General features: G+C 40.3%; 1 protein-coding gene across 8 annotated transcripts in view; it reads left to right on the top strand.

Moving 5' to 3' along the window:
• PPFIA4 (PTPRF interacting protein alpha 4) overlaps positions 1-13145 on the top strand; it is a 104660-nt gene that overhangs the window by 82161 nt on the left and 9354 nt on the right. For 5 of the 8 annotated variants that reach the window (XM_053393754.1, XM_053393753.1, XM_053393750.1 and 2 more), the window contains 7 exons: positions 693-893; positions 2205-2267; positions 4967-4993; positions 6146-6321; positions 7306-7403; positions 8014-8189; positions 8922-8990. In XM_053393754.1, the coding sequence (XP_053249729.1) occupies positions 693-893; positions 2205-2267; positions 4967-4993; positions 6146-6321; positions 7306-7403; positions 8014-8189; positions 8922-8990 (810 nt within the window). The remainder of the gene's footprint in view (positions 1-692; positions 894-2204; positions 2268-4966; positions 4994-6145; positions 6322-7305; positions 7404-8013; positions 8190-8921; positions 8991-13145) is intronic. The other 3 variants (XM_053393755.1, XM_053393752.1, XM_053393751.1) reach the window with 1 other exon arrangement.

The raw sequence follows: 13145 nt of genomic DNA, 5'->3' as shown, positions 1-13145 counted from the left end.
GAGATAAATTGCAGCCTGGTTCCTATCTTCAATAATGGCTTCAGCCTCCCAATTATTCATCTATTTATTTGTTGTATTTGCCTCTGCCAGTTTCAGCAGGTGTGTTGCTGAGAAAATTTTAATTAGATTTGCAATGCATTCTTAAACATGTCTATGCAGAATTCCCAATGAGAGCTTGCTCCTAAGTAAGTTGGTATAGGATTGCAGCCTTATTGTATTTGTTCTTCAAAACAAGTGAACAATTTAATGCTACCATGTGTCACAAGTCAGGGCTGCAGAGCTTTTCTGAGACATAGAAAGTCCATTTGTTTCATGAAAGCATAGATGTATAGTCTATTAAAACAGAAAAAAGCACCTGAAGTTCACTCTTGAGTGGTGAAATTGACTAGACCAGAAACTGCTTGAGTCAATTTCATCACTTTGTATTGAACTAGGAAAAGCAGCCACAATTAGAAAGATGGAATGGAAAACTTTTTTTTCTCTTGCAGAAAATCTGCCCTTCCCTCTTTCTCTATTTTGTTTATTAAGCTACCAATACTGGACCAAGGCTACTGTCACAATAGTGAGAAATCACTCCTATTGTTCCCTATCAGTACTCTCAGACTAACAAAGTGGTTTAACAATAATTCTGCTGTGGGGAAGGATGAGTAGAGATGTAAACATAAGCTCACCTGTGACCTTCTGTGTTGTAGCTTTGGGTAGGCATGCCTGCCTGGTATGTTGCAGCCTGCAGAGCCAATGTAAAGAGTGGTGCTATCATGTCTGCCTTGTCGGATACAGAGATCCAGAGGGAGATTGGCATTAGTAATGCTCTTCACCGATTAAAACTGCGCTTGGCCATTCAGGAAATGGTATCACTAACAAGCCCTTCAGCTCCACCTACTTCAAGGACAGTAAGTGCTTCATATTGCATTCTTGAGATTAACAAACTGGCCTAGAAAACTGCAGTTGCTCATTCTGCATCCAACGTAAAGGGATAAAACCCAAGCCTAAAGCCTTTTAGTGAGAGGCAGAGTCGTGCAGGCTGTTGCTAGCACATTGTATTCTGGTAACTTTTGTGGTCAGCGTCTGGTAAATCTTGTGCCTCAGGTGTAACTGGTAAAATTGATCCAAGAAGGCTTGGCCCTTACTTCACCTTGTGAGAGCCAGTGGCTTTTACTAGGGGATCATTTAACTTACCATACTTATTTGCTTGGCTGTAGTGGGAGCCTGTAGCCTTTCTGTCAAGATGGCAGGTAAAATTGCTCAAAGGTATTGTACCTTGCCCACCTGTTTTGTCATTGCCAGTAGACAGTTCAAAACAACCTTATCTCTGGCTTGTAGCTGTTCTAGTGCTAGGTGTTCTAGACTTGTTCCTGTAATTAGTGACAGTGACCTGTTCCTGTTCACCCAGGTTTTGGAGGGCTGAAGAATACTAAAACATATTGTTTTTGGCAACCTTTGATATATTAGTTGTGATTATTTTAGGTTCTGTTTAAAAATATTAAAATTGACTTTTTATTTTCTTGTTTGCTGCCCTGAGCTCCTTTTGGAAGGAAGGGCCAGATAAAAAAAATCAATCAATCAAACAAACAAACATTATTTCCAGGGCACTAGCTGAATTGGTTGTATTTGAAGAGTGCTTGGCTCTCTCAGAAACTCAAATCATATTCTTGCTTTGACTTCCCTGCTTACTGGGTGAGAAGTAGCAATAGGTAGAAATATAAGGACTAACTAACTTATGCTGAGAGATCTCGCCTTCCCCCTTCTTTTTTCCTGAAGAAGCAAAGGGCATGGTGACTTAATGCAAGAATTTGGCACAATAAGGGGAGGCGGATCAGACAGCAAGTGGGGCAGTGAGGCACAGGAAATACGGGGCTGCAATTACAGGTCTTCTAATATTGTTGAAAACTCTAAAGAGAACTGCATATTCATTCAGATGGCTTGGTACAATGTCTACCATTTGGGAAGAAAGGAGGTCTTGTTCTTTAAAAGCCTCAAATATTTTTCTGAATGAACTTAATGTACAAAAAAATCAGGATCTTAATGTAAATTGAGCATGATTTTTCATAGCATTATTGTCATTTCCACAGCCACTGAAAACTATCTTCATCCATACATTAGCCATAGTTTAATTTAAGTTGACTTCAGATTAAAATGCTTTACTGACAAGATCACAGTTGTTCCTTCCCCTCTCATTAATTTATTTCATCTTTCCCCCCTAGTCATCTGGAAATGTTTGGGTGACACACGAAGAGATGGAAACTATGGCAACTTCAACCAAAACGGTCAGTTTCTTCTGTGTGATAGTTTTCTTTGTATAATTTGTCCTTCAGTGTCTGAGATCCCTGCCATCTCATCCTCATAAAAACAGGCAGGGAAATAATTTTGCATCTAATCAAAATGTAAGGCTTTTTCAGGACTAATACTACAGTATACCTATTTCAGCATACAGTCATACCTCTTCTTGTAAATGCTTCATGTTGCGTTTTTTCGGATTAGGAACGTAGCAAACCTGGAAGTGTTTACTTTCGGGTTTTGCCGCACGCGCAGAAGCGTTCTACATGGTTTGCGCATGCGCAGAAGCATTCTGCACAGTTTGCGCATGCGCATAAGCACTCTATCATGCTTCGCACATGCACAGAAGCACTGCTCTGGTTGCAGACTTTTCGGGGTGCGAATGGCACCCTGGAACAAATTGTGTCCGCAACCAGAGGTACCACTGTACTTTACTCATGATAAGAGGTTGGTTCAATTTTGGCCAGGTGATTCATTTCTTTGATAAAAATACAAAATGTATTGTTGTTCAGGACACTTCATATTGTTGAGGGTTCAACAATCTTTGAGCCATCTTTGGTGTTTACTCCATTGGAAATGTGAGCTATAACTAAATATATTATTCTTTTCTATCGGGTAACCATGACCCACAATATTTAGGAACCCCCGCAGTATGCATGGTAACTGACTTATTCTAGTTAACTGTAACTTTTAAGAACATATGCTTAAGCTTGATTATTTTTCTTCCCTCCCATTCCCTTTCTCTTGTGTGTCATGTCTTTTTAGATAGTGAGCCTGAGGGCAGGGACCATCTTAGAACTGATTTTTGAAAGTTGCTTTGAGAGCCTTTTTGGTTTGGCAGGTTATGAATCCTGTAGATTATTAATAATAAATAACAGTAAAGGGTCTCTTTTGAGATGTATCCCTAAAGGGTGGCTGGCAGCTGTGCCTTTGCCCAGCCAATATTTATGTAAGGTGACTGGCAGGTTTCTTGCTCTTATTTAAGCAGATACAAGTGTAATGTATGTGGGTTATGCCTAACAAGAAGCACATTTATCTGTCTCATGTAGTTGGCAACTTGCTGTTCACCTATTTGTGTGGTGACCGCAGCCATAGGTAGCTAGCAGTTGTTCACCGGCACATGTCAGCATCATTTCCTTTTTTGTATTTACTGCTTGCGAGCACTAGCGGTTGAAGATGAAAGGTATACATTTATCAGGAAAACAAATTAATTTGTGGCTATTGACATATTGTGGCTACTGTTCACCCACGTCAGCCTGGGAGAAGAGGAGAGTTTTCGTCTGGCACCTAAAGATATATAACGAATGTGCGAGGCAAGTCTCCCTGTGGAGAGCATTCCAGAAATGGGGAGCCATCCCAGAAAAGGCCCATTTTTGTGCTGCCACCCTCCAGACCTCTTGTGGAAGGGAGCACATGAAGGAGGGACTCAGATGATGATTGCAGGGATGGTGTCGGTTAATATGGAGAGAGGTGGTCCTAAGGTATTTTGGTCCCAAGCCTTTTAAAGGTCAAAACTAGCACTTTGAATTGGACCAGGAAACTAATTGGCAGTCAGTGCAGTCATACCAGGATTGGTATTACATGCTCAAACCCTCTTGCCCCGGTGAGCGACCCGGCCACAGAAATTTGTACCAGATGAAGTTTCCGAGCTGTCTTCAAAGGCAGGCTCACGTAACATGCATTGCAGTAATTTAACCTAGAGATTACCAGAGCATAGACAACAGAAGTTAGGTTATCCCTGTCCAGATAGGAGTGCGGCTGGGCCACCAGCCGAAGCTGATGGAAGGCGCTCCATGTCACTGAGGCCACCTGAGCATCAAGTGACAATGGATCCAGAAGTACCCTCAACCTGCGTACCCACTACTTTAGAGGGAGTGTAGCTTCATCAAGAACAGGCCACCACCCCTCCATCCGGTTTAGGGAACCATCTACTAACAGTGCTTATGTTCACACTGCCAATTTTAATAAGTCTTTTAAGAATGGATGTTAATGTTTTTGTTACTATGCAGTGCATTTTTGTGTTTTTATTTTGTAAACTGCCCTATGTGAATGGTGATACAGAAATTTAATAAACAATCAATCAATCTCCAGGAAGTCTCATCTGCTCCTTCCTTTAGTGCAGCATCTGTTATTTATCTCTTGAGTTTAGAATATGCCTCTCTGTTTGAGTCATGTAACATGGTGGCATGTGCAGTATAATATGACTCTTCTGCTCATTATTGAGAGATTCTAAATATTGCCTACAGTGAGATCCCTCATGTTATGCATGCTGAAGAATGAGAGCCTGAAAGTGAAATCATATTTGTGCTTGTGCCATGTGTGTGGTCTCTGTGTGAAAGTATCCTGATTATTTTGTTTTACACTCATTGGAGAACCACTGTGGTGTAATGGTTGGAGTGTTGGATTATGACCTGGGAGACCAGAGTTCAAATCCCCACCCACTGGGGTAACCTTGGAGCAGTCACTTTCTCTCAGCATACCCTACCTCACAAAGTTGTGAGGATAAAATGGAAAGGGAACAACCATGTATTGCACCTTGAGCTTTTTGGAGGAAAAGTTGGCATGTAAATGTAGTAAATGAAAATAAAATAAAGGAGTCTCTGCTTGTATCTTAAATATTGTCAGCCCCCATATGGTGATAACTTACTTTGCCTGTTGTTTTGTTGACATGCTGCATTGTTACATTTAGGACACTGAGGAGGGCAGTTGGGCACAGGTGAGACTTGTATATTATCTTGCCTTTTTCCACTGTGCTTAGAGACACAGAATTATGTGAATGGTCAGAACACATCAAAATTGATTCTACAATGACACTTACAATCTGATTATATCACCTTGCTTTGGTTTTGTTTTGTTTCAATAAGATGGGAAGACTTTTCTCAATGAAGACAGATGTAGAATGCTCTTAACCCTGCTTACACTTTCTGATTACTAATGCTATACAGTTTTCTCCAAATAGAAAAAAGATTCCATAATAAAAGAGAGCTCTCATTTCTCACCCCCTCACCTAGTCCTTTACAGCTATAGTTTTGCAAACCATACAGATCTACTCTATTGATTTACTGCTGTTTCCCACATTAATTTTAGTATTCCTTGTTCTCAGCCGGATTTGGAACACCTCTAAATTCCCATGCAAAGGGAGCAAATACCTGGGGCCCTTTGTTTCCTTACCAGATGTGTCCTCATTTTGCCAATAGAAGGCAGACATAATAAAATTCTGGCATGCATGACTAGGCCATCACTGCTTCCTTTCTTTTCAAATATTTCTTCCCAATCACTGGAAAGTCTGAAAGTAGATACAGGGTAGAGATAGATTCAGACCCTTCAGTTTATCCAAACCCTTCAGTGAGAATGGCTGATCTTCAGTGAGAACTGGCTTCAGTGGGAAGTATGTATAATAGAGCCCACTGCCCTAGGTCTTTAGACTTAATAGCAGGACCCAGAAGCCACTGCATCCAAATGAGCTTGTAAGGAAGGATCCCTGCACAGTACTTTGTAGCTTTGTTCCTTATATTTTGTGGTATATTTCTGCCCAAGGGGCTGAAAATGGAGCACAGATTATGTATGTTTTATTCATGATTAAGGTTTTCAAGATATGCAATATTTAGGACACTGGTTGATCCAGACAACTTGCCAATGTGGTATCACCAACAATATGAGAATCTCTCATCTTTGTGATAATCATTATCACATACAATAGTGTATATATATTATCAAGGCATCAATAAACAATCAAGATAAATCCAAGACATGAGATTACTGTACCTTTATTAAATTATTCTAAATTACATTTCTGAGACTTCCCAATAGGATTCTCTTAATGCTTCTGAGGAACCTGCTCTTACATTCTTCTTCTTTACTTTCAAAGACATTGGCTTATGGGGACATGAATCATGAGTGGATAGGGAATGAATGGCTTCCTAGTCTGGGTCTCCCACAATATCGCAGCTATTTCATGGAGTGTCTTGTGGATGCACGAATGCTGGATCATCTGACTAAGAAAGATCTTCGAGTGCACCTCAAGATGGTGGACAGTTTTCACCGGTAAGCAAATTCTTGGAGGGTTATTGTTTCATCCCAGGAAACTAGAATTTCTTGCAACCAATTTAAGAATGGTTTAATGTGCTCATTTCCTGTTCCGCCCCCATCTGAATTTATCTCACCTAAACATACAGTTTATTCTTTTGGAGTGAAGCACACTGATGAAGCTGAGGTTGATTTGTGTGTTTACTATATGTATTAGAAATTGCATGTTATAATATACTTAAAGCAAAAGGGGAGATGAGTGCAGTGGTTATCATTTGCAGTGAAACTACAATATATTGTTATGCATATTTGCCACAGACTTTAAAAACAGCAACAAAACCTTTGGAAATAGATGTGAAGAGTTTCACCTGTTAGCATAAGTAATTGGGGGGGGGGGGACAGAAACACATTTTGGGTTGTGTGGTTTATACAGCGATCTGAGATGGTTACAGTTCATTCTCAAGCCTTATTTGTGTAGAATTAGATGGCACAGTTAGGATTAGCCCTGCTGAATAGTCCAGAGCACTGTCTTAGGCTTCCTTTTAGTTCTTAGCATTTGTGGTTGCCACCCTCCTTAAACCTGTCAGGCTTTTGGAAATCTGCAACAATCACACAGAAGGAGCTACTCTCTTCTTTGCCTGTTTATGCCTGACTGTGCTCTTAATAGGGCCATATGCTTTGGGGCTTTTGCTACAGCTGCTTCTTTCCCCCTTCCTTCCTTCCTTCCTTCCTTCCTTCCTTCCTTCCTTCCTTCCTTCCTTCCCCCCTCAATTCTACACCTCTCCCTCAACAGTTGTGCTTTATCTCTGTCCACTGGCAGAGGAGACAGACCTTGTTTATCACTGGTTGAGCCTTCAAGGACTCACAGAGGCATGGCACAAATGCTGCAACCTCCTCACAGTGTGTTATAATTGCTGCAATTAAATATAATAAATGATGTTTCAAATAGTAAGATTTTGGTTTGAAATGCATTGAAGTAAGTGCTGTATTGTATCGTTGCAGCACAAGCCTGCAGTATGGTATCATGTGCCTGAAAAGACTAAACTATGATAGAAAAGAGCTGGAGAGGAGGCGGGAGGAAAGTCAGCATGAAATCAAAGGTAGGTAACAATGAAGAGATCTGCCTGTGGCAGGCTTCAAAGGAACAGGAAATGAGACTGAGCTCTTGATGCCATTTTGCTTTCCCCTTCTTGAGGCATCATCAGTGCTGTTTTACAAACTCAACATTTGTCAGTTGCAGAGAAGGGGAATCAGGCATCCCCTCTACTTCTATTACTTCTAGAGGCTTTTCAGCCACTGAAAAACTGTTGCTGTCAGATGGTACCTGCATTTCTTCATTATAGTTTTCTGTGGATTTATCTTTATTGGTTGGCTCATGTTTACTACATGGTTGGGGCACCAGCCTTCTATGTTCTGCATTTTAATTTTGTCCTCCTGGGATTTCTTCCTTCAGTGCTAGAGCTCTGACCATTCTGTTTTTGGTGTATGATAATGTGAACAAATGAGACTGCTGCACTTTGGGCAATGTGACTGATAGGTGCAAGCTTAGGAAAATGCTATAACCTGTCTGTTTTTAATCTTGTGGCTTCCATTGCAAACTTTAAACAATATATCAGTCATTGTGCTTTTTTCTATTTTTTCTTAACCAACTTATGTGGACTTAAATATTGTTGTGTTTTGTCCTGAATGTATGGCTTCACTTCCTTCTAGATGTGTTGGTTTGGACCAATGATCAAGTAATTCACTGGATTCAGTCTATTGGGCTTAGAGAATATGCAAACAATATTGTTGAGAGTGGAGTCCATGGAGCCCTCATAGCATTGGATGAAAATTTTGATTATAATAGTCTGGCACTTGTGTTACAAATACCCACTCAGAACACTCAGGTAGGAAACTGATGTTTTTAGGATGACCATGATATGTTTCTTTTTAAAGAGATCTGAGTTGGATGTGTTTTTATTAGTGGCAGCTGGCATCTCCAAAAAATAAGGAGTCTACAACTTTCCCTGCTAAGTTACTTCCCCTACGTGCCTCATTTGGTTGATTCTCCCCAACACTGTTCCTACTGACTTCACCTATGGAAGACCCCGGCCACCCAACTTATTGGTTAGGCAGAATGACATAGTGCTGTTGTCTTCATTCCCTGTTTATGAGCTTCCCAAAGGCATTTGTCTGGGCACTGTTAAAAACAAATTTCTGGAATAGATGGAGACAAGTGATTTGTCCTAGGCCACAAACTAAGTTACAGAGCTGGGATTGAAGTAGCAAACATCAACCACTTGTTTGGCCCTACAATTGTGCAGCAGCACAACATCTATTTCAACATCTATTTCACTGAAGGCAAACTAGTGAAGCTGAGAAATGAATGACTTGCCCCAAAGTGCATACTGCAAACAAGGCAGAAAGTCTAGCTAGTCCACCATCCCTTTCCCCACAGTGGTTAACCAGCTGCTTTGGGAAGAATACAAACAGGACATAAAGGCAATAGCCCTTTCCATGGAGAGAAAGCAACTTTCAAGAAATATTTCATTTACTGTGACTGGAAATTTGGCAGCACTGTTAGTGTTGTTTTTGTTTTGATAGACAACTATTATTGGCTTATCTAATACTTTTTGCAGGCACGACAAGTGATGGAGAGAGAATTCAACAATCTGCTTGCCTTGGGCACTGATAGGAGGCTTGACGATGTGAGTACAAAGTACTATCCTCTGACTAAAACATGCTGGGAATTTGAGAAATTTTGGGCCCATACTGTTGGCTAAGAAACTGATGAAGCAAGAGAAGTGTTGCAAGTAGGACTGGCAGTGCAGTTATCTTCTGTGAAGGAACATTGTAAGTGCTGAAATTCTGTTCATGAAGAGAGCAAGTGCATTTGGTAAGCCAGAGAGATTTCAACTTGCAGACAGGTATAGGATCCCCTGTTATGAAATTGTCTGCTGTGAGAAGTGCTGGAACCCAGACTGCCTTCTCACTTCTTATGTGAGAAAGGATTGGTGTTAGTAGAGCCTATGCTGCTTACTTTTTTTTTTTTTTTTTGGTAAATCTGCAAGGAAATTCTGCTTGCCATTCACTTGTGCATTGGCTCCAACAAACCTGCTCTTCTTTCCTTTAGGAAATGTAATACCATCCCCGCATGAATGTTCCTATTTTAGTTCCCCATAAACCATTTTCTGTTGAATAGGACTATAAACTAAAATCTGAGCAGCAACATGGTTGCATACATTTTAAATCCATCCCACTAGTCAAAATGATGTAAGTATGTTGATAGACAAAAGCTCAGTCTGTGGACTATCTGAAATCTACTCCCCTAAGTAGTAGGAATCATTGTTTTCATACTGCTCTGGACAAAGCTCTGAAGACCAGTGATGTTGAAAACACTCCTACCTTCAGCTGGGACCTCCTAGCCCTCCTTTGTCATAACTTCTTGTGAACCAAACCCCATGAGGCGAGGAGCTGCTCTCCCTGTCAACAGCATGATCTTGTACTATTGTAACAGAAGTGAGTTTACACAGACACATTGCTCTGTGGAGTACAACCTTTTTGTATGCTTTGTGAATCACTGTCACACTGCTTGGTGTACCAAAGTTATCTGTATTGGTCAGTCAATAAATTATAAACACTGGACTGGAAATATATTGAAGGGTTTCTTTAAACTTGGGGATCTGGGAACATCTTGATGTAGTTGACAGTTCTGGCTGAGCCTTTTAAATAATCATTATAAGATCGTATCAACACACATCTTGCTGACATAGTTGAGGGAGGGATATGGGAGGGAGGATGGAGTATCTCCTGGAATGCTTAGTGCAACAATAGAAGACACTAACTGTTCCCTCAGTGATCCTAGCGCAAAGCTATAGGTGACAGTAGCGCATCCTAACACAGGTCATGCCAAATTCTTCTAAAGCAAAGGGCAGTATGGGGAGTTTTAAAGTGCAGCATGGGGAGGCAGGAGGGAGAGTGAAACACTTACTTGCCCTCCCCTCACATCTTCTCCCCAGCAGTTTTTCTACCAAGAGGAGTTACTTTTGGCCAGAAATTAGCTATTTCATGGGGAAAGTAGTGCACGGGTATACTTCTTACAGAACTTTGGTTGATTGCAGCTGCTTGTTGAGTGTAAGCCTGAGGGTTTCCTCAGTGTAATGCATGAAATGATCCATTCATGAGAAGAAACTCTGAAGTGAAGCATTATTCAAGGACAAGGGTAAGGTATGGATTTCGCCTGCAATCTGTTGCATTTTCAGGAAGGGAATGTATCAAGTGAAAAGAACTGGCACACACCTGAGCATTGCATGTGCATTTACCTCACTGAAATGTTGGCTGTATAGGAATACTATTATAGATAAACATACAAACATCTGGGGACCCAAGGTTGAAGACCACCTGTTTAGATGATGAATATTACCACCTAAAATTTCAAAGTGGAATAGAAATTATTCAAATGGTTCCCCAAAGCTGAAAACTCTATTCTCTGTTCAAGAAGAAAAATCTGGTATATATACGTACTGGTTACCTATCTGGTTTCTCTTGATGGTGCTCCTTCTTATCCATAACTGCATTCGGCTGCTTTAGGATAAAATCTGTGGTACGCTCAGTTGTCTTTATGTGAGTTAGGCAATATATCCTTTTGTGACTTAGTCCTCATAAAAAACAGTAGCAACAGCTGACAGTGTACCACTTCCTGCATGGGCTGAATATTCTGGAGTACTTTGGAGTTATTTTTCAAGTGGTTCTGTTATTCCACTTCAACATTTACACTCATAAGATTTTGCAAGCTATTCTACTTTCTCATGTAGAGTCATCTTGACACTAAGATTATCACATAGACTATCCATAAAACATGCCCTGAGGAATGTGTATGTGTTTTTGATGCTTCTAAAGCACTCATAATGTGCAAATTGTAGGTCAAAAATAAAAACCCTTGTGAGGATCTACTCATTCTAAAGGGGTGATCCACTGTTTACAGAGTGAAGAAATACCAGTGGCTTAATCTTTAAAGCAACATTTTTCTACAGAGAGATAATCTCTGTGCAGGTAATATTTACACCATGTACACCACAATTTTGGAAGGCAATAGCTTTATTTTGTCACAGTTACTCATGATGGAAACTGGTGTACAGATCAGATTCAATGTTCATGTAACTGAAGCAAAATCAAATACTGTGCCATTTTCAGACATCATTACTATGCACACTTTTATTTTCACCAAAGTGTTGGTTTTGAAGGCAGAAAATCCAAACTTTCTCCAGTGGGTAAATGTATAATAAACGATATCATCAAAAATTTACAACCATTTAATGAAATTGCACAATCTACTACCTGAGGTTGGCTGCAGCCTAATGGTAGGGCAGCTGATGATAAGCAGATCATAAAGTAAGAAGCAACATTCTCTAGGAGAGGAGAGGACACATAGGATGGTATGTTCAGCTTTCCACAATATAGGGAAGGTTCTGTCAATCAGATGCAATGGATTCTGTACCTTCAAATCTTTGGAGATGGAGGAAGTTTCTAAGTGATATACAGGTAAGCACACAGATCTCTGTGAGCTTCAGTACTGGTAAGTATGTTGCAAATTACTGTATAGAGACCCATAATCTCCACTTCAGAAATGAAATCAAATAATCTGGCTATCACAGCATAACTAATACATTTTAGCCCAGAATAGGAGCATGTGCTTTGTATGCACTATTTGTAGCCCAGCCCAAATTTTGCAATTGGGAGGAATTCAATATCACAGTATTACGAACTTTCTGTCTATGCAAGCATTTCAGTTTACCAGATGGAACAATAGCCCCTTCCCTCCCACGCTGTTTCAGAGGTTCTCTTGACTGCCCTCCAGAACCAATTTGGGAGGGAGTATGGAGGAAAAGCCCCTTGCACATGGTTAGGTGAACTCCACCCATTACCTTTTTGGCCCCAGAAGGAAGTTTAAAATAAAATAAAATAAAATAAAATCCCAGGGTTTTAAATGTATTGTTAGTTTAGTATGCTGTCACTTTGATCTTGCATTTTATCTCATTTTTGTCATTGAGCATCATTGCTGAAGGGTGGTGTATAAACCAACAAGCCTTCCCCCAGTGTCTCAGACAGCATATATGGGAATTATCCCACGTTATCTCTTTGCAGTGGATTAGATAGAGGATGTGTGACTGGTTCAAAGTTACTCTGTGGTTTTTGTAGCTGAGCTAGAATTTGAACCCAGGTCTGACCACATCACATCCAACATTCAATCCTCTGTGCTACAATGGGAATGGGCTAGAGGGGAGAAATGCCCCAGATACTCTGATCTCCATGTACCCAATTTCTACTATCTGAGGTGGAGTGATAGTTACAGGCCAAAGGCCGGGTTATAGAGGAAAGGTTTTGCCTGGTACTTAAAGATAGATAATGATGGTGCCAGGTGAACCTCCATGAGGAAAGCATTCCACAAATGAAGAACCACAGAAAAAGCCTATTTTTGTGTTGCCACCCTCTGGACCTCTGGTGGAGGTGGCACATGAAGATCATGATCACAGGGTCCCCATCAGTTCATATTCAACAAGGTTTATACACCATTCAATTAAACATTAAATAAATCTCTCAGAGGTTTGCATCAAATAGTATAAAATACTCATAAGAAACTGCTGAAAATATCAGCAGACTTTAAAAACAAGTAGACATAATAAAATGATCAAATTATATAAATAAGATCTGAGTTCACATAATGAAAATACATGTCTGGGTAGGCTTTCCTAAAGAAAAAAGTTTTTAGCTTGTCTTGAAAACAGTACCACCAAGTTGCTTGCCTGATATTAATAAGCAGTCAGTTCCAGAGCTTAGGTACTGCCTCAGTAAAAGACTAATTC

This window comes from Podarcis raffonei, chromosome 6, assembly GCF_027172205.1.
Source record: "Podarcis raffonei isolate rPodRaf1 chromosome 6, rPodRaf1.pri, whole genome shotgun sequence".
Taxonomy (NCBI): Eukaryota; Metazoa; Chordata; class Lepidosauria; order Squamata; family Lacertidae; genus Podarcis; species Podarcis raffonei.
Note: the sequence above shows the minus strand (reverse complement) of the source record. Positions and strands in the feature narration are given on the sequence as shown.